This window comes from Oryzias latipes, chromosome 21 (assembly GCF_002234675.1).
Source record: "Oryzias latipes chromosome 21, ASM223467v1".
Classification (NCBI taxonomy): Eukaryota; Metazoa; Chordata; class Actinopteri; order Beloniformes; family Adrianichthyidae; genus Oryzias; species Oryzias latipes.
Genome location: NC_019879.2, coordinates 1,174,893 through 1,197,713, shown reverse-complemented (window position 1 = coordinate 1,197,713; position 22,821 = coordinate 1,174,893). Strand labels below are relative to the sequence as shown.

At 47.2% G+C, this 22,821-nt stretch overlaps 3 protein-coding genes across 3 annotated transcripts in view; 1 reads left to right on the top strand and 2 right to left on the bottom strand.

Moving 5' to 3' along the window:
* dpp10 (dipeptidyl peptidase like 10) overlaps positions 1–534 on the bottom strand; it is a 102,226-nt gene extending 101,692 nt beyond the window's left edge. The window contains exon 1 of the mRNA XM_023950653.1: positions 337–534. Within this exon, the coding sequence (XP_023806421.1) occupies positions 337–396 (60 nt within the window). The 5' untranslated portion in view covers positions 397–534. The remainder of the gene's footprint in view (positions 1–336) is intronic.
* Positions 535–4,845: 4,311 nt separating this feature from the next.
* On the bottom strand, positions 4,846–15,172 carry LOC101158395 (ARP3 actin related protein 3 homolog). The gene is made up of 12 exons (XM_023951202.1): positions 14,979–15,172; positions 12,959–13,014; positions 12,744–12,868; positions 10,684–10,794; positions 10,305–10,400; positions 10,067–10,174; positions 8,908–9,051; positions 8,416–8,589; positions 8,242–8,334; positions 7,483–7,608; positions 6,882–6,965; positions 4,846–5,338 (listed from the first exon to the last, which is right to left on the bottom strand). Exons 1-12 carry the CDS (start codon positions 15,020–15,022, stop codon positions 5,243–5,245), a joined length of 1,257 nt encoding a protein of 418 aa, XP_023806970.1. The 5' UTR covers positions 15,023–15,172; the 3' UTR covers positions 4,846–5,242.
* A 1,701-nt stretch (positions 15,173–16,873) lies between these two features.
* On the top strand, positions 16,874–22,696 carry ddx18 (DEAD-box helicase 18). The gene is made up of 14 exons (XM_023951201.1): positions 16,874–17,036; positions 17,381–17,548; positions 17,631–17,783; positions 18,557–18,692; positions 18,785–18,885; positions 18,955–19,154; positions 19,237–19,351; positions 20,254–20,393; positions 20,468–20,629; positions 21,546–21,698; positions 21,781–21,894; positions 21,967–22,023; positions 22,137–22,314; positions 22,394–22,696. Exons 1-14 carry the CDS (start codon positions 16,928–16,930, stop codon positions 22,537–22,539), a joined length of 1,932 nt encoding a protein of 643 aa, XP_023806969.1. The 5' UTR covers positions 16,874–16,927; the 3' UTR covers positions 22,540–22,696.
* The last annotated feature ends 125 nt before the right edge of the window (positions 22,697–22,821 follow it).

Here is a 22,821-nt window from a genome sequence, read left to right as displayed (position 1 = left end):
AAATCCAGACCTGTGCGGAAACAATAATGCACAAGACGCAGCCTCTGGAGCAGGAGGTCTGCAGCCTCTGGAGCAGGAGGTCTGCAGCCTCTGGAGCAGGAGGTCTGCAGCCTCTGGAGCACGAGGTCTGCAGCCTCTGGAGCAGGAGGTCTGCAGCTTGCGGAGCCAAGCTGGACCAAAACACCTACACGGCGTACCGCTGCACCACAGCGACTGACTCCTCAGCCAAAGCACATTAAACAACATAAAGAACTCCTCCACAAACCGGACTTCAGAGTCTCGTGAGCATCCGCGCGCCTGAAGTGAAAGTTCCAACAAACCACGTGACGAGCTCACCTTGATGCTCTTTGTTGACTGACATTTCACCTGGTGGGAAACGGTGGCGGTTTGATTCATCTTGGGACGTGACGTAAAAGCCTCGGGGAAGAGCGCAGAACTGGACCGGGTCGGTTCTGGAACAGCTCTGCTGCGTCCGGCGGCTCGGATTCCCTCTCCGTCCGTGGGTGGGTGCGCGGCTGAGCGTCAGGCGGGGGGGGGGGGGTGTGTTAGGAAGTTGCCTTTTTCTTAATCCGCCGCAGTTTTTCAGACTAGTAGCGCTGAACGTGCACTAGAGCCGCTGCTGTCATGAGAGCATTTAGCGCCCAGTGTGTACAAGACACGGAGGGGGAGGGGGGGGGGGGCAGATAATTGAACAGGTGGGGAGGCGGGGGCGGGGCTTAGACTCCCCGCTGATGGTTCCAGACCTGCAACCTTGACTGACAGCTGCTTCCCACTGAATAAACATAAAAACTAGAAAGATCCGCATTTAGGAAATATGGTTTGATGCTGTATTCCTGAATGAAAATGAAACTAAAGGGTAAAAATTGGTAAATAATAAATAAAGACAGAAATGATCAAAGTTAAACCATGAATAAAGTGAAAACAGCACAACAACAAAACAGATGCGTTTGTGAAAAAGGCCAGAGCCGGGTATCGAACCAGCGAGCTTCTGCACCAAGGATCCCCCATTTATTTCAATAGAGGCAGAAATCCTGGAATATCTGGAAAAATGGTTAAGGATTTGAAAAACCAAAAGTCACAGCTGGAAAAAGCTGAACATTTGAATAGTTTGAATGATTGAAATAGATGAACAATTGTAGAAGTTAAGCAGTAAAACACGGAGGAAGATACTAGAATAAAGAAAGAGAAACAGGAAAACAATGGATGAATACTTTAGAGTATTCAATATATACTAATAGCTCTTTAATGGGGTTCTTTGTGCTGCGCCTCCTTCTCTGTCCTCAATTCTGCCATCTGCACAGAACCATTAAACACAAAGATTCACAAAGCAGCTAAACTTACAAGTCCAACTACAGCTGTAGGCTGATAGACAGAAGAAAAGCACACTAGCATTACTGCTGCCGTCCACTGACAATGCAGAAAAGTCTATGAACATTACTGGTTTATTGTGCTGATGTGTTCTAATAATAATTAATGATTATTACATATACTGAAATCATGAATGAATGTTTTCCGAAGATAATTAATAATTTAGTAACTTGAAAAGAATCTATCGGATCAGAACCGGATTGGAAAAACTGTAAAACTATCAAATGAATAAACTCAGTAGGGATGGGATTATATACCTTCACTTCTTCCCGCTCCTTTTCAAGAAATAAATCAAACTCTACTTGACTTATTGATCACTGTATTTAATTTAGCAAATGTGATTTAAGTGACGTGTTTGCTTTGTTTTATTTTCTGTCTTTTTAAACTACGCATTTCATCATTTCTGCAATGACTTTGATAAATATATGTAAATTCTTTATTGCTTTGACTACAATGCTTGAAACAAATCAATAAATCAAATCAAATCAAATCAAACCTTATTGAGAAAAACACTTTACAACAACCTGTAACTTCTTTCAGGAATCCAGAATCCAATGAAATACTGTAACGGTCATAGTGGGAGATTTCCTTCTGATGGAACTGAAAAAGAAGATCAGGAGTCCAAAGAAAAGGTCGAGACCAAATATTCCAAGATGATACTTGGCGAGAAAAGAGGAAAACTGAAGAAAAGTGTTGCACAGTTCATTTTTAAAATCCTTTCAGAGAAGCTTGGCTGTTTTTTAAATCTCCCTGCAGGAATCTCTGGCACCCCCCCCCCCCCCCCACGCTCTGAGGGAGTTCCATGAATTGTCTTTATTGCTGTTTAATGGAGACGCGTACCCGAACAAATGAGCAGCCTTCGCCTGGCTCAGCACCCCGGGTTTCATTCATCTGCATGTTTAGACACTGATGACAGTTATTATCCCGCCTGAGAGGAGTCTGAGCTGTGCTGCAGTTCAATCACAGCCCAAAGGCAAACATGCTGGATGGTGCCTTCCCTGCTCAGCTCGTCCCCCCTTCTGGAAGATTCCTCCTGCTGTCCCCCGTCTGTGGACAAACATGAAGCAGGAAACAGCAGAATCAGCTGCAGGATTCAGCCCCATCCAACATGAAGCTCACACAGACGTAGTGGGTGTCACAAGTCTCCTCATGGTCAGAGACGAGACTCACCACACCTAACAGGACAGCTGCCAGGCAAAAGCCACAGATGGAACATTACCAAGACAGAAAAACCTTGATCTGAGACCTATATGCATTTCTTTTTTTATAATTAATGGCACAGCCACTGTGAAGTGAATGAACTTTAACTGCCATGCAACCGGAGACAGCAGGGACAAATGAGACTCCGGGGGTCTTCATGAAAAAGTGCAGAGAGACGCGTTTGTCAGCTGGTCCTGGTCTGCTAATGTTTAGCTGCAACAAACTGCCTTTATGAATAAGAAATGAGCGTCCTGTTCATATGGCCAGTGTAACAAGAAGCCCTCAATATTTCAGCCAATGTATGTTTTTTGAGTTTAAGCGAGCAGGATGAGGTTTCAATTTACACCAGTAACATCAGAGCAAGAATCCTTAGAGCACATTTAAAAAGGTCCAAAGCACACTATGGCATTTACAGGATATTTAACCCTTTAGAACCATTGGCATCATATTGGATTCAGGTATTTCTGAGGCCCCCAACCTCACTAGAGTGATCAAACGTTTCCTTGAAAATCCCTTGGATGTACACTGTATTACCAAAAGTTCACTCATCCATCCAGATGATCAGAATCAGGTGTTCTAATCACTTTACCTGCCACAGGTGAATAAAATTATCAGTCAGTCATGCAGACTGTTTCTACAAACATTTGTGACAGAATGTTCCGCTCTCAGTGAATTCCAGCGTGGAACTGTCAGGACCCCCCCTGTGCATCAAATCCAGAGGTGAACTGTCCTAAATCCTCCACAGTCAGCTGTCAGCTCTATCAGAGTTTGGGAACAACAGCAGCTCAGCCTCCATGTGGTCGACCCCTAAACTGATGGAGAGGGGTCACGGATGCTGAAGGTCAAAGAGGTCTCTGACTTTCTGCAGTCAGTTGCTGCAGACCTCCAGACGTCATGCGACCTTCAGGTCAGTCCGGGTCCAGCACGCACAGAGCTTCATGGAATGGTTTCCATGGCGAGCAGCTGCATCCAAACACACATCACCAAGTGAATGCAAAGCGTCGATGCAGCGGTGGAAAGCACGCCGCCACTGGACTCTAGAGCAGTGACACGCCTTCTCTGGTGGGGGGAATCACACTTTTCCATCTGGAAATCTGATGGAGGAGTCTGGGTTTGGAGGTTTCCAGGACAACGGTACATTTGGGACTGCATTGTTGTGAGTGTGGAGGAGGAATCATGGTGTGGGCTTGTTGGTCAGGACTTTGGCTTTGCCCCTCAGTTCCAGTGAAAGGGACTCTGAATGCTTCAGGATACCAAAACATTCTGGACAGTTCCATGATCCCAACCTGACTGAGGCAGAGATCCAGGCCTTCTCCACCAACATCAGTGTGACCTCACCAATGACCTTCTGGTAGAATGGTCCAAATGTCCTACAAACACTCCTCAACAGTGAGGAGTTGAATCTGTAATGGCTGTAAAAGGTGGACCACATCCTATAGAACTCCATAGGTTAGAATGGGACGTTCCTTCAGTTCATGTGAGTCAAGGCCGGTGGGCCAATACTTTTGGTAATATGGTGTGTATGAAACCTGTGTTTCATACACACTAGCAACGGCTTCATGAAGTTCCATACAGAATAAGACGGACATGCTTTGTAAAAATTAAAAAACTTAATCATTTGTTATTGAAGTTGTTGTTGAAAGAAAAATTGTTGAAATTCTGGGTGTTTGAAAAGAAAAACATTTGATACATTTGCATTTATTGTGAAAAAAGACTTACTGAAATGGTTCTTGTTGAAATAAGGTTTTTTTGCTCATTTGGTCCTTATTCTGCTTATGAAATACTATAAGAAACTATGGCGTTTTAGTATCCTTAAAGCAGATGGTTCCCTTGAAGCAACAAAATTAATTTTTTTTTTTAAATTTCCACATAAATAATGAATAAATCATGGCATACAGGATTAAAGCTCAGACAAAGCATTATTTGTAAAAAGGGAGACTAAACGTTTAAAAAAATCAAAAATGTTCAAAAAAGATTATAGTTTTTCTTCTATACATTTTCTATGTAATTTATATGATGCATAAGCAGAGCTGACGGTCTGGACTTTCCGGCGTCTGGTCTGGCAGAAGCTGACATCACATTTAGGAGCTCGATTAGAAGACTTTCCCTACTTTACAGCCATGAGGACTTGGGACTCCAATCACACGCAGGTGTCTCTTGCAGAGACTTGAGGCTCAACTCAGTCCAGTAAAAAATGCCACGTGAGCATTTGTGAACTTAAGAGAACAGGTTTATGTTCCAGCCAACCAAACTGAAAGGACAAGAAAAGGCAAAAGAACGTAGAAACAGATCGTCTCCTTTATTGGAGGGCTGAAAAGTTGAAGTGCACAAACTCCACTGGGATAGGATTTTGCATTTAACAAAGGGTTCCGGTCTGAATCTGAACTTGTTTGGTGTCAGCATGCTCTGATGTGTCCACATGTGAGGAGCGTCCACAGTCAGATACGGATACTGGCTTTTAGCATTTTAATGTCTGAGGTTTACATAAAAATCTATCAAGCAGCTCTGACTGTGATACAGACGCGTGTTTGGAAGTGAAGAGAAACCCTCAAACAAAAGCAGATGATATGATATGTTCCATCTTTATCAAAAAGCAAAAGGTCATCTTCTATAAATGTGGTTTGCTGCTGCCATCACGACGGGCCGCCTGGCGCCGGGACGTCCCAGGCTGGAGTTAAGACATGACCCCGAACACGGGATTGTGGCGGCAGATGCTCGGCCCCATCTCTTCGTAGTCCTTTTTGGTGTGGCAGACCTGGTAGAACTCGGGCTGAGCGGACACAGAAAAAGGAAGGGTGAGATCCACTGAGGAACAGCCCATGAACAAGATCCACAGCAGCAGCGGGACGCCCTCAGGACAGAAGCTCGTACGGCGGCGGAGCAGCGAGTTCACGGTCTACACAGTCTGTTCTTCAACAAAAACGTGACATTTTGATCAGAAAAAACAGGAAAAAAGTGAGATTCTTTCCCACAGGAGGCCAACATGAAATAATAATAATGACCAGTCAGTCTCAACTGCTGTTGCCATGGTGATAGGAGAGATGGAAACATGTGCAATGGTTGCTGAATAAATCCCCAAAATGAACCTACAACATCCTTCTAAACTAATGTTTATATCAATTCAGACACCTGATGGTAGCAGACCCACTCAGTCTGGGTCTTTGGTCTGAACCGGCCAAACTGCATAGGAACTCCCTCTTATTATGGGCTGTCAGAACCAATCAATAACATTGCATCTCCAGTAAAAAAAAAGAAATCTGTGCTTCATCCCCACCGCCGTCTCTGTCTGGTTTGCTGTGTCAGGTACTGTATTTCAGTATCAGGTACTGTATTTCAGTAACTGTGTGATCAAGTATAGGATTACTTCTCCTTCTTTCCCTTTCGGCTCTTCCCATCAGGGGTCGCCACAGCGAAACAACCTCTCTTTCGAGGATGAGTCGCATGGTTAACTTGGCAATGTTTTACGCCGAATGCCCAACCTTCTCAATTTATCCGGGCTTGGGACCGGCGCAGCAGCAGAGAAGGGAATAGGAGCAGCCCGGATTTGAACCCAGGTCTCACGGACGGAAGGCGCTGCAAACCACCACGAGCTAAACTGGCTCCCCAAGTATAGGATTACTTCTAAAGAACAGTAATCCCATACAGCATCATCTATGAAAAGCTGCAGGAATTAAACTGATAGTGTTCATTACATGTGTTCAATAAAAGAAAGGACAGTTATAGGCAATTCATGTCACGCCAAATTTTCAGGGAGTGTTTGATCAGTAAATTGTTTTTAACATTGGTTTGGCCAGTTACATAAAGGGGATGCTTCCCCACGATTCAAGTGGATTCCCCGGACCTTTCAGGAAAGAGTGAATCCACTCATGGAGGGGTCTACTGTAACAGGTTCACTTAAAGGCAAAATATTGGGAAAAGCAGGACGACCCCCCCCCCCCCCCCCCCCCCCCAATCAGGGCTGGTTTCCAAAGTCACTGGAGCGGGTTTCCTAAATTCACCAGTGCCAGTTCTATTTATTTATTCATTACTATTTATTTGAAAGATCTCCCTAAAATCTAAAACCTCCGGGGCCGGTCCCTAAAACCTCCGGGGCCGGTCCCTAAAACCTCCGGGGCCGGTCCGTCAAATCTCCGGGGTCGCTCTCTAAAAGTCGAGACGACTGTTGTTGTGATTTTGGGCTATACAAATAAAATTGAATTGAATTAAAATCCCTAGAGGTTCTGGAGGCGGTTTCTGAAATGGTCACTTTACAGGAACATGCAGGTCAAACCCAACCACAACCGTAACCATAAATGTTAGAGTGAGGTACTTACAGTGGATGCCAGCATTGATCCACCAAACCACACCGCATATCTCTGCATGTGATGAGTGATGACCTGGACATCGATTGGTTTGGGCTGCAGGGAACCAGAGAGAAACAAACAGATCCATTTCATGAGAGACACTGATGGAAGATGATGAGTGAAATGAAGCCTCTACAACTAAAACGGAATTAGTAAGGCCAAAGATATTTTCTTCATAGCAAAGCTTTGGTCAATATTTGTTTTGTAATGAATCTGTTCTGGTTTTTCTCCTGCAATGAGACGACAAACAGGCCAATCACCTTGTTCCCCTCCTCTGAAGAAAAACTAGACAATCCTCCTGAAACTTTGATTTTTTTATAAACTCTAGAATCTGAGCATGAATCGGCTCCTGAGAGGGATTCCTTGATCTAATGAAAGGATCTGCAGCAGGCAGACAGCCGTGACTTCCTGCTTTAGGTAGAAACATTCTCCCTCCTCGGGTTTTCATACTGACCGTCCGTCTGAAGTGAACCGGTTCTTTCTGAATGCGTCATTCTGCACTCACAGGGTGGTGTTCATCTCACGTTTGAGCGGCTCTATTGCTCCGTCTGCTTTTCTGATGACCTCTCACCTTCAGCTTGCCTCCACTCAGCTCCTCACTCATCTTCAGCCGGGCATCAACGGTCCTCTTCAGGTCCCTCTGCAGACGACGGCCAAAGTCCCTGAACATGGTGGAACCTCCGGACAGAACCACGTTCTGTGGAAGACAAGGTTCTGCTCAGCTGTGAAGGAACTGTGGCGACTGTCGGAGAGGGAAGGCCCCAAATATCGTCTGCATCTTCTCTAGGCCACCTGGTAACCCGGGTAACAACATACTGACATCAAATGGTGAATGGCGTTCACCTGTAGAGCGCTTTTCTATCGTCCTCTAAGGCCCAAAGTGCTTTCCAGCTACAGTCCCGTTCACCCACGGATGGCGGCTCCGCTGGCGCCAACCTAGAACCGCCAGGTTCAGGGTCTTACCCAAGGACACTTCCACACATGGGTGGGAATAGAACCGGCAATATGCAGGGGTTGACTGCCCTACCGCTGCACCAGGGTTAAATTTAAAGCTGCAGCCAGAGGTAATGAGGCCACGCCCCCATTGCTGCCCCACTGACCCCCTCCCTCACAGCCTCAGGGAGGAGGGCAGTTGTGGCAGCAGTGATCATTCATACGACCACAGGTGACCCCTCTCTCTCAAAGACTGAAGGCTCCTTTGCTCAAAAGAAGCAGCTTTATGTTGAAGGGACTGAACGTCCTGCCAGAGAAACTAAGCAACGTCACAGAAACCCGTCTGGAGTCATGGAGGGGGGGGGCTTTGAGTGACAGCATGTGCCACGCCGCTCACCTTGTAGAGAGGACGCCGGACGTCAATGGGGCAGTTCTGGATGACCTCGTCCACCACCTCCGAGATGGGCTGGGTGAAGTCCGGGTTGGCGAACTGGGATGTGGATGAAACAGATTCATTGTGTGGTCACCGCGGGGGGGTGGGGGGGACCACGGGTCCCTGGCTGAGACTTACCTCTGGGTGGAAGAAAATCTCTGGGCCCAGGAAGCGCTCGTAGCCCACGTCGATGGTGAACTCCTTCTTGCTGATGGCGTTGATGCCGGTGTACTGCTTCAGCCACTTGGAGCTGTCCGTGTCGTACTTGCTGAACTCTTTGACCAGGTCCGGGCACACGTAGCTGAAGCGCTCCTGATGGGCGGGAAACGAGATGCTGCACTGATCTGAAGCAGTTTGAATGCTGATGGAAGGACGTCATGGCAGACGCCGTCCCTAAAGCCGTCCCCTATGCATCAACAGCAGCTGAGAACAGGAACGTTCCTTCAGTCTGCTGTGATCTTTTGTTCTCATGAACTAACAGAAAATAGCTCCTTAAAAGAGGAAATGCTTCAGTTCTGGTCTGTAAAGTGAAGCTCAGCGTAAGCTGCTCTAAACGTCTGAAGGGTTAGCTCTCTGACCCCCCCACCCACCCCCTGAGGATTCTGCCCCGCCCCCCGACAGAGGACCGACCTTCACCGCCTTGGCCGTCTCCAGGGACTGCTCTGGTGGGATGCCCACCTCCCTCTCTCTCAGGAGCTGCTGGGTGAAGTAAGTGATGTCCCGCCCAGCGATGGGAATGTGCTTGATGCAGCTGCCAATCACGTAGCCTTCAGCCTAAGGCGGACAAAGGCGGGAAGAGAAAGAAAACGTCTTCATATTCAAATAACCTTCTGTAAAAATACAGGTGAGATAATGAAGATCAGGAATACAAATCAGAATCTGCTGTCAGTCTGGGGGGGTTCTGGCAGCTAAATAACCTTTAATTTTAAAATAGTCATTATTTCAGGCATTTGTGCCTCTCAGGTCTGCAGCCAATCAGAGAGCAGAGGAAATGTTTGTTTATGGCGTGAGCATCAAAAAAAGCAATACGGCTTCGTTCAGACAGAGGAGTGGTGAGGGAAAGAATCTGATGCAGCTCAGACTCAAATACTGGAAAGACTTAAGAGTTCAGTCACCAATGAAAGAAAATGCTGAAGGGGGGGAATAAAGAAAAGGTTAGGGACGTTCCACCAGTTCTTCTCTATTTGGTCTGAATTTAAATGAATTATGTCAAAGTTCCATTTGACATTACTGATAATCAGTTAGAAGAACACCATTTAACACGTGTGCACAGATGCTCTGATGATAGAATCACAAAGAAATGAAAGTAGCTCTAAAAATGGGACCCAGTGCCTCCCTGCTGGACACTCAACATTAAGGGGTTGGGGGGGTTGAAGCACCAAATGTTCCCGAGTGCGGCTGTGTCTGCAGCTCACCGCTCCCCCAGGGGAGGGGTCAAATGTGGAGAACAAATGTCAGACACCTAGATGGGTGACAGATAGTGGAACTTTCTTTTTTTATGAAAGGACAGACAGAACCATCTCTGTTTCCTTCTGCAGCCGCTCACTCTGCTCCTTTGGTTGAAGTTAAACGTTCAGTAAGTTTGTAGCTCAAAAACAGGCTTATTGCTGAAGGAAACCCCATAGACATGAATTCATTTCCACATGAGCTGCACATGAACACGTAGAGAGGAGCTCGGCCACTTGGGCTTCAACCGCGGCTGACGTCAACAATCATTACAGACAGATGACCTTGTATGATGGGGGGGTCAGACATGGGGGCTGAGAACATACTAGAGTGAAGTGCTCACCACAGGGATGACATGTGTGACACCGTCCCCGCTGTCAATCACCGTCCCTGTGAGCGTCCTCTCCCCCACCTGCCTGGACGTCCAGGAGGCCGCAAGAGCAAGCACAGCCTGTACCACACAGACACACACACATACACACAGACACACACAGACACACACACAGACACCAGTATCAATAAGGCCGATCACTGTATTTCATTGATGAAGACTCCTTGAAGGTGTGTACTACGCGTAGGACCTGCACAGCGATGTAGAGCCCCGGCACGTTGAAGGACTCGAACATGATCTCTGCCGTGTACTCCCGGTTCTCTGGTGTGTTGAGTGGCGGCTCGGTCTGCAAACATGAAGAACCGTGACGTCCTCCTCACTCTGCATCAGCTACAATGTCAGCTTTATCTGTCTGAACATCCACAGCCCTACTGCTGGACAGAAAAACTAGAAGGTCGACAATCAGGAGGGAATAAAAGCAGAATGTTCCACACGACATGTTGGAGCGCTGCAGTTAATGGAGCCCAGAAAACCAGACGGCAAAGCGTGGGGGCGTTTCAGATGACTGCAGAGGATGGAATGCAATGGTGTCCATAGTGAAACGGCAGAAACAGAGCCCCCAAACTCACCAGGAGGAAGTAATGGTCCTCAGGCTCCGCCCTCAGGTACTTGAAGATGATTTGTTCCATGAAGCGCTCCATCAGATCCCAGTCCTCCACGATTCCATGACGTATCGGCCACTGTGTGTTCAAAGGTTACATTGCTTAGGAAAACGCTCATTTATCTTAGCAGAAACAAAAAGTCAAACCAAATCAAAAACAGAATCTGAATTTCATCAGCAAATGCTGACTGATGAAAACATCCACTGAAGGACCTAGGAAGCTTCCCATCCCTGCTCCCACCGCAGAGAGAAACACGTTTTTTCTCTTCTTCATGAACCAAATGTTTCTCCAAATGGAGCTAAAGGTGGAGTTCCTGAGTTAAAGTGGTCAAGCAGTAAAGGAGGCGTTAGAGTAGAAAATGCAGAAGACAGGGTTAGATGGAGGAAGCTGCGCTGCGGCTGCAATGACCTCAGTCAACTTCTTGAAATGTGTGTATTCCTGTTGTTGGATGTCTGATCTTGTTTGACATGTACTGGAACTGAATTTCCCCTTGTGGGATTCCTAAAGTAGAATTGAATTGAATTGAATTGAATTGAATTGAATTGAATTGAATTGAATTGAATTGAATTGAATTGAATTGATTGGCTGTGGCGTCCCCTGAAGATGGTTTGTGCTAAAACATAAAAACATTGATATTCCCACTTCAGAAGATGGTTTCTTTCATTTTTGTTGTCAACAGCTAATGATTTTTGTATAATGATGACAGAAAGAGGAACCCGGACCAGAGGACGGGGGGGGTCGTCAATAGGACAGGTCCAGTACATGGGACCGTCTGTCAGAATTCCGCTTAATTTCATTTCTTATGTTTTCTTCAGACTCTCAGAGAAATTTACCAGATCCTGTTTTCTTTTGTTTTAAGTCAGTTCAAATGATCTTTGTGTGGCTCGCGTTCCCCATCAGGTCACTCGTACTTGTTTTGGTGTCGATCGACAGACTCCAGAAATTCAGTCCTTTGTTGTGGACCTGAGAATGTGAGTCATGGCATTTCACATCTCCACCACATGGGGGCGCTAAACCAAGAGGCCTTTGTGTCACCAACCCCTCAGCAGAAATCACGTTTTCTCCAACAGAAGGTCAGCTGCTCTGCCCGGGTCACGGCCCTAGGGGTGAGACGATTGATGTGATGCGTTCATCACCACATGTTGGGTTTTTGTTTTTTTCAGTTTTTGTTTTTTTTAAGTTTGTGTTTTTTTTAAGTTCTGCAATTAAACACATTCATCTTTGCTAATAATTTACTTCAAGGGTTTCTGGGGGAAACCTTTTATTACTGTTCTCCTTCACTCCCTCTACTCACACACGTGCACGGTTTCAGCAGCACACACACATCCTCATTCTACAAGAGAAGTTTCTGTCTCGCGAGGAAATACGACAAATTAACTGCGTTCTAATTATTCATTTCCATTCCAAGCTGCATGCGTTCTTAAGTGCGCGACACGGCCGCCCGCCGGGGGATTTTGTGTTGGGGGGGGTTATTACTGTCCTCCTTCACTCTGTAACACCAAAAATGACCTGTTAGATTTCCATGAATATCACTACATGTTTTGTTTGGGAACTATTTTGTGCAGCGTAAAGTTACGTGTCTGTATAATAAAGGCGGAGCCTCCTGCCCCGCGTTCTTCATGGGTTTTAGGCTTCATGGCTACCAGAAAGGTGACAAAGTGTCTGCAGTCTGTTTATTACTGAGCAATAAATAATATTCTGAGAAGATGTCTGTACCAGAGAGCACAGGTGAAGCCTCACATGCAGCTAGAGAATCAACATGCACCCCCAACACACGTGTATGTGTGCTCCTTCCTCACACACACACTCAGCGCTGACACACACCCACACAGTCAGTCTACAACACCTATATAGTCAGTTCATTAGTTAGATAGGTAGCAGTTACTGTTATTTGTTAATAAAGAAGACTGCGTTGTGATTGTTTTCATTTGCGACGCGGCAGCCGGGCCATTTTGTGTTTGGCGGGGGGGGAGATGCGGTTAACCACGTTGATCAAAAATCCCACACCGTCACAGCTCTACACGCACCTTAGTGGAATACGAGGGTTTATCTACGGCTTCATCCCCGATGAAGAAATCCAAGTCATCCACGCCCTTCATCATCCTCCGCTGCGCCTGGTCTCCCACCTTCGCCGACTCCTTGATGGCGATACCTTCAAAGTTTAGAGACAGAGACGGAGGTTTGATTGGTTCCCACAGAATGACAGCTGAGACGAGAGGAGCGTCGGGTTCCACAGACTCACATGACGGAACGATGAACTGAGGCTCCGTGTTCCCCGCATAGCCCAGCTTGGTGTACCTGCAGAGAAAAGCGGCGCCGTCAGGGATTTTCTGCTCTCACGCCAAACAACGTGGCAGCGATTGGTGGCTTCCGATTGGCACTAAAGGAACATTCCACTGCATTTTTCACACTAAAACCACCTAAGACCAGGTCCTGTTGAAAAACCACAGGACCTGGACTGATCCAACCTGGATTAAATTATGATTTGTAAAGAACAGTAAAGAATTTGCACAAATCAGGAACTGTGTTTCTCTACTATCTAATCATCTAATCAGGTTTGATGTGGTTTTTCAATAGGACCTGGTCTTAGGTGGTTTTACTGTGAGAAATGCAGTGGAATGTTCCTTTAGTGCCCTCCCCAATGGGAAGCTGTTCATTTCTGTGCTTCTACCTGAACCGGCAAACGCCCCCCCCATACCGGAACAGAGCTTCTATTTTCTCAACTTCCCATCAGTCACAGGGTCAGTGAGGGAGACACAATGACACCAGGTTCCACTCCTGGTTTCTACAATCGACATGGAGCCTTGGTGGGACTCGGCAAATTCAATAAAAGCAAACATGAGATCAACTGTGGTGCAGCGGCTGGCACGCTGGAGCTTTGAAGACCCACATGAAGCTCTCCTCAACAATCAACTATTTCAGGGATTTGGCCTCAGAATGGTCCAAAGCTGCTGCACTGAACCTGAGGCCGGTTACCGGCAGACCCTAAAGGGGGAAATAGGTGAGGACAGGTATGGGCGGCGTCACGTGACCGACACCACAGCAAAGCCCCAGCATGCCCACTTATGCACGCCACGACAGGTTCTGAGCACGTGCACATCAGACGTGCGTGCAGAGAAGAGAAGACGCTGATGGTTGCTTCCTGAAACGCCTGCCGAAGGTTGGTTTGCTCCCAACTGCAAAGGCACGGAAGTGCAATTCCACAAACACACCGACCCGGGCCCTGCCTGACCCGACCATGCTCCAGATGTACACCCCCCCCACCCCCCACCAGGAGGAAACCAGTGAAAGCAAGGAATGTGTGGCGGTGGGATTCTTCCATGTTAAGAAGGTTCCCTTCATCTCAACACACGTGTGTGACTCCAGCTTCCTGTAGTCACATTACTGTTGTTGGTCGACCCTTTATTCACTGCTGAGAAGAGTCTGAATGCTGAGACTTTCAAGTCAAGAGAGTTTAGTTCAAAAACTAAAATGTATAAATAATGTAGATCCAATAAACATAATAAAACATTCTTTACAGTCTTAGTATGTCAGACTGGTGAACATGTGAGGAAGGCCTTCAGGTTGCAGCTCCTTTTGCAAAGCTTCCTGCAGCAAAGCAGCTTGTTTTCAGCTGAAAGCTGCTTTTTCCATCTTCTTCACTCTCTTCCATAACTGCCTCCACGCTGGAATCAGACCTTCATCCTCAAACCAGGAAGTGAGGCAAAAACCTGCTTAGACAAGCAGCAGAAGGTGGTTCCTTCGGCATACTTCTGGCTCCTGCTCCTGCAGACTGAAGGGTAAAGGAACGCCGTTCAGAAACCTCCTGAAGAGCTGGCGCGTGCCCACACACCTGTGGGGGAGGAGCTTAAGGCACCGCTCCAGGTGAAGCTGCTGTCTGATCGGGGAAACGCAGGTAAGGATGGAAACTGCAGCAGCAGCAGCGCTGCTCGCAGTTCAGACCATATATGGAGGAAAACGCCTGGACGAGGAAGTGCCGGCTGTATAGGAAGTTGTAGTGCGCATGCTCAGATCTGCATATGTGAGCAGACTGATGCATTCGTGTTTGGAATGACGGTCGGTTTGCAGAGAGACGAGCAGGAAGCGTCGCTCTGAGAAGCCGAAAACAGCGTCTGTGCCCCCGTCTGTATCTGCTCCGGAGCCGTCACGGACCGCGGTAGAACCCGGAGGGCTGTCGGTAAACACCCCCAGGCTGAGGTTCCGGTGATGACCCTCCCTAACAGCCGAGCCCCCTCCCGTCTGCGGCGCGTTTGAGTACTCACCCTGTGCCGCAGTCGACCACACATGCCGGCAGCCGTCCAGCCATGTCCGTCCCGGGCCGCTATTCGAGCAGAACCAGCAAATACCGGAGGTTTCCCCGCGGGAGGACTGGGCGAGCCGTCTCTGGCGGAACCGCAGCCGCACAGAAGCGTCCACCACTTCCGCACTCAGCTGGTGGCGCGCGCGCGAGGGGGTGTAGAGATGGCTGGGAATGGGCGGGGTAGCCGGGAGCGCGCAACTGTCAATCACCGAGCGACAAATCGCGTGAACGCGCATCGCCATGCAGCTGAGGCATCATCGGTGATTGACATTCGAGCAGACAGGTTTTTTATATAAACTTTATTAACAAATAGTGTACATACAAAACACCAAACAAACACTCCACACTATATGCAAAAAACATGTTCACATTTAACAGGAAAATGAACAAAAATGTCAAAAAGCCGTAATAATAGCAATAAGAAAAAATAAATAACAAAGGAAAATGAATCTGTTAAAGTTTCAAAAGAGACCATGTGACCACTGTTCTAGCAGCTTTTTATAGAGCAGGATTTACTACTATTTATATATCGAATCGTTTCTTTCTGAAAAACATAAAATACTGTTTTTTGTCATTGAGCCTTCAGTGCTGTGAAATAGATGTTCTTGGTCGTCTCACCTCAATAATAGTCTGGATTTAAACACAAACGTAGAAATAAATAAAAAAGAAAGGTTAGAGACAATCTGGACTCAGATTTACAAGGAAGATTTTCGTTTTCTCTCCGTAACATTGAATATATAAAGCAGGGGTGGGCAAACCACGGCCCGGGGGCCATATGCGGCCCGCCAAACTGGAATAAATCATATTGATAATACTTTTTCATGTTTCTTTTCCCCCTGTAATTTTGGTGTCTACTATAGATGGTGCACTACAATAAACTGACCTTTGTCTGGGTGCAGAAAATTAGTCTTCATTCATGTGGTGTTGGAAGATTTGTTGTTGTTTTTTGTTCATGTGCATTTTCCAAGTTGGAAAATCATTTTTCCATCATTCCAGCACCACATGAACAGTTTTTCTAGACAATTTCTCTAAGTTTATATTTTTTCCTGAAGGACATAGACCTATTAATGCAATTGGCAATAAAATGAGAATAAAAGCCACGGTTCTGAAATAAAAACTCCCAAATGTTCAGATTTTATATATCAGTTTTCAATCAAAGATAAAGCATGTTTTCAATCACATTCTATGTTATTTCTTTCTCTTTCGAGGTGGATTACCAAAACACACCATGCCTCTGGTTAGGCCCTTGTGACAAATTTTACAACCCTTCGTGGCCCAACAGTCAAAAGGTTCGTCCACCCCTGATATGAAGTCAAAGGTCCATTTGGAAAAATGGGAAGTATTTTCATTTCAAGATTAAAAGATGTTTTCCAAAAACTGTGTTTTTCAGATGCTTCTGTAAACGGCATTAAGATCACAGGTGTCCACCCGGAACATTGAATTGGAGATTAAAGTTCTATCCCAAAACATTTATTAGAAAAAATATGATTATTTTTTAAAGATCGGCTACAGCTAGCGTTTTTTATGTGTTGGCAACAGGAAAAAGGAGAAGTGACCGTATTTATTATTATTTATTATTTACTAACGGAGTTAGTAAAAGTGTCAGTAAGAAAGAAGCGCTGCGTCCTCTGACCTCTGACCTGAACAGGAGAAAAGAAAACATTTGTAGTCCATTTGTAGTCCTTAAGCAGGATGGCGGGGTCATGAGCTTTAACATTTCCTTTTTTTCAACATTAAAGTTAACTGTTTATTATAATAAACATTTTCATTGTTGTAAACGTTTCAAGAGGCAAGCGCACGCGCAGACTAATCGGGTGGCGACACTCCACGGCTTTTCACTCAGGCGAAACTAAGCGGCAGCTTCCGGGGTCCTGGGCGTCATCCACGCAGACGCACGTGCGCTGTTCCACCATGGCGGACCTACAGATGAAACTGCTCCGTAAGAAAATCCAAAAACGGGCCGAGAAGAACAAAGAGCGCAAACTGAAGAGTATCCAGGCAGAGATCCAGGAGGAGACCGGTAAGAGATCCGGCGGCTCCGGTTTTACGGTGTTTGTGTGTCGGTCGTTGAGCTTTGTGGTACTTTAAGTTCTGAATGCTCTGACGAAATGCGGGCCTTTCAAACACACACATGTGTGTGTGTGTGTGTAAACTCTCTGACACTCACATATATCGACTTAACAGGAAAAGTGAGCGAGCTGTAACCGCCCAACATCCGAACTTTTTTCTACCCGGAGGCCCGCGTTGTTTGGCTTGTGTGGGGCGACTTCGCAGTGTTTGGACCTCCTCGGCCTCCGTCCGTCTGTGGAGCTTGTCTGTCCGCTGAACTGCTGTCCGTTTAGCTCCTCACCTGCTGTGTTGCAGAGGGACTGAAAAGAGGCTCCGACCGGCTGGAGGAGGAGCTGTGCGCGGAGGAAGAGGGCTCCAGTGTGGGACTGAAGAATGTCGAAGGGCCGGAGGAACATGCTGTGAAGGAAAAGAATCAGAAGAAAAAGAAGAAAAGAAACCTCGTTGTTACCGAAGGACCTCCAGGTAATGCTGGAGATAAGGTCAAAGAAAGAGCGGTTGTTGTTGTTTAATCTGGTGACCGCAAAATATAAACTTTGATCTGCAGCTGAGAAGAAAAGCAAGACCGTGGAAGATGAAGAGGACAAGACCACAAGAGGACACCAGAAAGAGGGCCAAAGTGAGGATGAAGAGGAGAAACCTTCAGAGGAAGAGGGGGCGGAGGATGAAGAGCAGCCTGAACTGCCTTCAGGTTTAACAGGTATTGATGCCAGAAGCATGAGCCGTGGTTCTGGCTGTGGTTCTGCTGCGTTTGATTGGCTTTAGTTTGTTTCTGGTGTCAGTTTGGACCAGGGCTGCACGAAATGAGGACAACTCGGGATATTACTGATCAATATTGCGAAAACGATATAGTTTGCGGTATATGAACAAACGGCAAAACAGCTAAAACATCATTCCCATTTCACTGCATTAGTTTAAATATTCTACTCCCAATGATCCTTGTCGACATCGGAGACAAACATCTAACATAAACGGCTCCACTTGATTGGTCAAAAGCACAAAGGGATTTATTTGATTTGTTAAATACTTCAAGCTGCCATAAGATTGTTTTAGCACATTTAAGGTAACTATTTATTGCATTTTTCGCCGTCTTTTGCGATGTGTCTTTCACTGCTTGGTGTGATTTCACTCATCCAAACTGTTGGCCGATCTCCAACCGCTTTCAAACAAACTCGGTTTGGTTAGAGTAGGAACAGGAACCTATTCGGATCCAACCCACGTGCAGTTGTTGTCTGTCTGCTTGTTTGGACCTAACAAGCTACCATAGTTGACGTTATTGAAAGAACGTAGCCGATGTGTGAAAGCGCTGAACAGAAACCAGTGAACTGACCTTTATTGAGTCTGGATGGTCCCGGTTGGGTCGGGATGGTCCCGGTTGGGACATTTATAGGTAACTGTAGATTGAGAGGACAGGAAGTAGATGGGAACAGCTGGAGGTGATGTGCAGTGACGAGGGGTGGCCTGCCGTTTCAGGAGCGTTCGAGGACACGGCGTTCGAGTCTCTGGCGGATCTGGTGAGCGAGGGCACACTGAAGGGAGTGAAAGAGATGGGCTTCCAGCACATGACTGAGATCCAACACAAAACCGTCCGGCCTCTGCTGGAAGGAAGGTAGCCATGAGTCCTTAAACGAGCGGGACATCAGAACGCTGGTGTGTTTGGTTTTGGGTTGAGGCTCAGTTGTTTGCCATGTTCTCCTGCAGGGATGTTCTGGCCGCCGCCAAGACAGGCAGCGGGAAAACCTTGGCTTTCCTCATCCCCTCCATTGAGCTCATTTACAAGTTGAAGTTCATGCCCAGAAACGGTGAGTCTCCACGAGAATGATGTGACTGTCATGGTTCTGGTGGAATCCTAAACCCGCCCTCTCCCTCAGGCACTGGTGTCATCATCCTCTCTCCGACGCGCGAGCTGGCCATGCAGACGTACGGCGTCCTGAAGGAGCTGATGACCCACCACGTCCACACCTACGGGCTCATAATGGGGGGCAGCAACCGCTCAGCCGAGGCCCAAAGACTGGCCAACGGTGTTAACATTCTCGTGGCCACGCCCGGCCGCCTGTTGGACCACCTGCAGGTGAGCCTCGCGTGGATCCGGGTGTTGAAGTTGGTGTGAAGTTTTGACAAATGTGCCCCCCCCCCCCCCCCTCTTTTCCCAGAATACTCCTGGCTTCATGTTCAAGAACCTGCAGTGTCTGATAATCGACGAGGCCGATCGGATCCTGGAAGTGGGCTTCGAAGAGGAACTCAAGCAGATCATCAAACTACTGCCGAGTACGAATCTCATTCCTGAGCGGCTTCTGCAGAGCCCCCGTGTCTGGGGGCCACACCCACTTAAGCACTTTGAACAAAAGGTCCCACTGTATGTCACAGATCCTGCGGGTCGTCCCGGCCCAATACGCTGAGCGAAGCCCGTCATAATGTTTATCGGGACACTGATCTGGTTTGATGCATGTTAGGTGGAACACTGAGGAAAAGCTTAGAGCCATAGTCCAACTTGAACCAAAGCAGAATTTTCCAGAGGCAAAAGTTTTCTATCTCCAACGTTAATTGAAGTTTAGACCACGGTCCGGGTGAATACTCCATTCTGATTGGCTGCAGGGTGTGATATACACCACCTTAAAAAAAAAAGTAGTTCCGGTCACATATCTGAAATGTTCTGTATCCCTGCGCTGGCTTCTTTAAAACAAACTTTACATTCATCATCTGGACAGAAACAAGCGGTAAGAGGAGAACTTCCTCTCTGAACTGATGCTTTATTTAACACATCGTGATCATCAGCGTAGATATATCCCTTTATATCAGCGGACATTGACCGCAGCGATAACGCTCTTTGTGAAAAAAGCGATCCAAACCGTAAAAATAACAAGAATAAAGGACTAAAAACTGGTTAAACATTATTTCTTTTGTAAGTGACCGTGGTATAAGCGTGTTAATGGCCTTGGAAGTGTGCATTATCAGAAATGAATGCACTTCGTGGAAGCAACCATCCGGTTGCTTCCACGAAGTGCATTCATTTCTGCATTCAATGAATGCACTTCGTGGAAGCAACCATCCGGTTGCTTCCACGAAGTGTATTCATTTCTGATAATGCACACTCCACCCCTTACCTTTCCAACATCTGGAGCCGAAGTGTCTGGCGTTTAGCCTTTGAGACACGCCTTTGTTCATTCTAGAGAGGAGACAGACCATGCTGTTCTCCGCCACCCAGACCCGACGTGTGGAGGACTTGGCTCGCATCTCCTTGAAGAAGGAGCCTCTGTACGTCGGCGTGGATGACAACAAGGACAACGCCACGGTGGACGGTCTGGAGCAGGTGCCGGCGCACTCATCGTCCCTGAGGACGTGGAGCGGCGGTCGAGGCTGACGTCTTGTTCTTTTTGCTCTCAGGGCTACGTGGTGTGTCCGTCGGAGAAACGCTTCCTGCTGCTCTTCACCTTCCTGAAAAAGAACCGCAAGAAGAAGCTGATGGTCTTCTTCTCGTCCTGCATGTCCGTCAAATTCCACTACGAGCTGCTCAACTACATCGACCTTCCCGTCATGGCCATCCATGTAAGTTCAGACACGCTCAGAACGCCCGCCGCGGTCGCTTTTCGAGCAGATGGACAGGGTTCAGAAAAAAGTAAAGCGTTCTGAAGGTCAACTGGGAGTAGAGATGACAATCGTGGTAGAACGCTTCAGAACGTGTCATTAGAAGGTTAGACAGTCGAGCAAAGTCTCAGCTGGATCACAGGCCAGAGATGAAAAGCAGGCCCAAACCCCCCCCCCCCCCCCCCCCCCCCCACTCGTACATTCATCCTTCCAAGCAGAGAGTTCTGGAAAAAGTTTCTTCTAATCCGGAAGTTAAGGGTTTGAGATGACAAAAAGGATTCTGAGAAATCAGCCCACAGAGCTTTGCTTTAGAGTAGAAGGGAGGTTTACTGATCAATGAAGTAGTTTCTGTCCATATTCTTCACACATCCAGGGGGGTGGGGGGCTTCTGTTGTAGAAAACACTCTCATTTCCCTGAAACCCCCCCCATCAGAAGAAACAGGAGGATGTGAATGGATGACAGGAGAGGGTTCACTTTGAGGCCATTATACCATGGTCACTTACAAAAGTAATAAAGATTCAAGCAGTTTTAGTTCTTGTTTTTTGGTTGGAATCACTTTTTTTCCACAAAAAGCAGACTATTTGTTAGGTGGTGCTGCACATTGTCACGTTACCGTGGCAACCGGATCTGTAGGTTTGCCAGTGGAATTCCCAATGTCCAAGTTTGACACTCGACAGCATGGAGGACAGTCGCCGTCACCTTTCCAGGTGGAGCGGTTCAGACTTTACTGCTGAGTGACGGCTCAGCGTTCAAAATGAAGAGGAACTAATGTGTTCAGTAGAGGATCTGTTTGGAGGCCGTGGATCCAAACTCTTCCTCTCTGAACGGTTGTGCCTTCATGTCTGGACCCTGGTGTTAAAGCAGCTGATGTTTCAGGGAAAGCAGAAGCAGACCAAACGCACCACCACCTTCTTCCAGTTCTGCAACGCAGACTCTGGCATCCTGCTGTGCACAGACGTGGCGGCCCGCGGGCTGGACATCCCAGAAGTGGACTGGATCATCCAGTATGACCCCCCAGACGACCCCAAGGTCAGCGTTCAGATCAGTCCATTCACAAGAACTGGAAGCCGAAGGCGTTCATGTCTTCACTGAGTGTGCACGCTGTCCACAGGAGTACATCCACAGGGTGGGCCGGACTGCCAGAGGTATCGACGGCAGAGGCCACGCCCTCCTGATCCTGCGGCCAGAGGAACTGGGCTTCCTGCGCTTCCTCAAACAAGCCAAGGTTTGACATTTAGGCTGCTGTTCAGCAAGACTGAGTTTTGTTCTGTTCTAACCATGTGATCATGTGGTTTAGGTTCCTCTGAGCGAGTTTGAATTCTCCTGGAGTAAGATCTCTGATATCCAGTCTCAGGTGAGAATCCAGCCTTTTATGGCGTCTGTCTCCACCTGCAGGGTTGGGGTATCTTTAAATGTTCTGTGGGTTGAGACTTGAGTCTTTGGTTGAATTTCCAAACTCCTCCTCAGCTGGAGAAACTTATAGAGAAGAACTACTATCTGCACAAGTCGGCCCAGGAGGCCTACAAGTCCTACGTGAGGGCGTACGACTCTCACTCCCTCAAGCAGATCTACAGCGTCAACACCCTCAACCTCCCCATGGTGGCGCTGTCCTTCGGCTTCAAGGTTCCTCCCTACGTGGATCTGAGTATCCTTTGCATTGCCTGCATGTGTGCTTTGATGTGGGGGTTCTGTAGCGTTTGTGTCCTTGACCTGACTTCCTTCAGACGTCCACAGCAGCAAAGGCGCAAAGCTTCAGAAGAGAGGCGGCGGCGGCGGCTTTGGCTACCAAAAGACCAAGAACGTGCAGAAATCCAAGATCTTTAAACACGTCAACAAAGGAAGGAGCGATAAAAGACAGTTCTCCCGCTGATCCTTCATGTCATACGACCACGTTATTTCTGCTCTGAAGGCTTTTCTCCTCGTTTTCCACATTTCTTCTGTAACTTTTGACGACTGCTTCCATGTTTGTCCTGCTCAGCTCAACACAATAAAGGTTCCTCTGAAATGCAGCCTTTCAGTGAGAGAAACATTGAATGTTGGGTTTCGCTTTTGGCACAGATGTGCTGTTTCACCTGTTCTGCTTTTCATTTGCTCCCCCTAGTGGTGGAGTTGTGCATTTATTTATTTTAAAAAAAATCATCACTCGCCACAG

Coding starts and splice junctions, on each gene's coding strand:
- LOC101158395 (XM_023951202.1), bottom strand. CDS start 15,022: ATGGCTGGACGGCTGCCGGCATGTGTGGTCGACTGCGGCACAGG. Junction 9,052..10,066: donor TCACACATGTCATCCCTGTG/GTGAGCACTTCA, acceptor TGTCCGCCTTAG/GCTGAAGGCTACGTGATTGG. Junction 8,335..8,415: donor AGATTTTCTTCCACCCAGAG/GTAAGTCTCAGC, acceptor TCCACATCCCAG/TTCGCCAACCCGGACTTCAC.
- ddx18 (XM_023951201.1), top strand. CDS start 16,928: ATGGCGGACCTACAGATGAAACTGCTCCGTAAGAAAATCCAAAAACGG. Junction 20,394..20,467: donor CGGTGGACGGTCTGGAGCAG/GTGCCGGCGCAC, acceptor TTTTGCTCTCAG/GGCTACGTGGTGTGTCCGTC. Junction 20,630..21,545: donor TTCCCGTCATGGCCATCCAT/GTAAGTTCAGAC, acceptor CTGATGTTTCAG/GGAAAGCAGAAGCAGACCAA.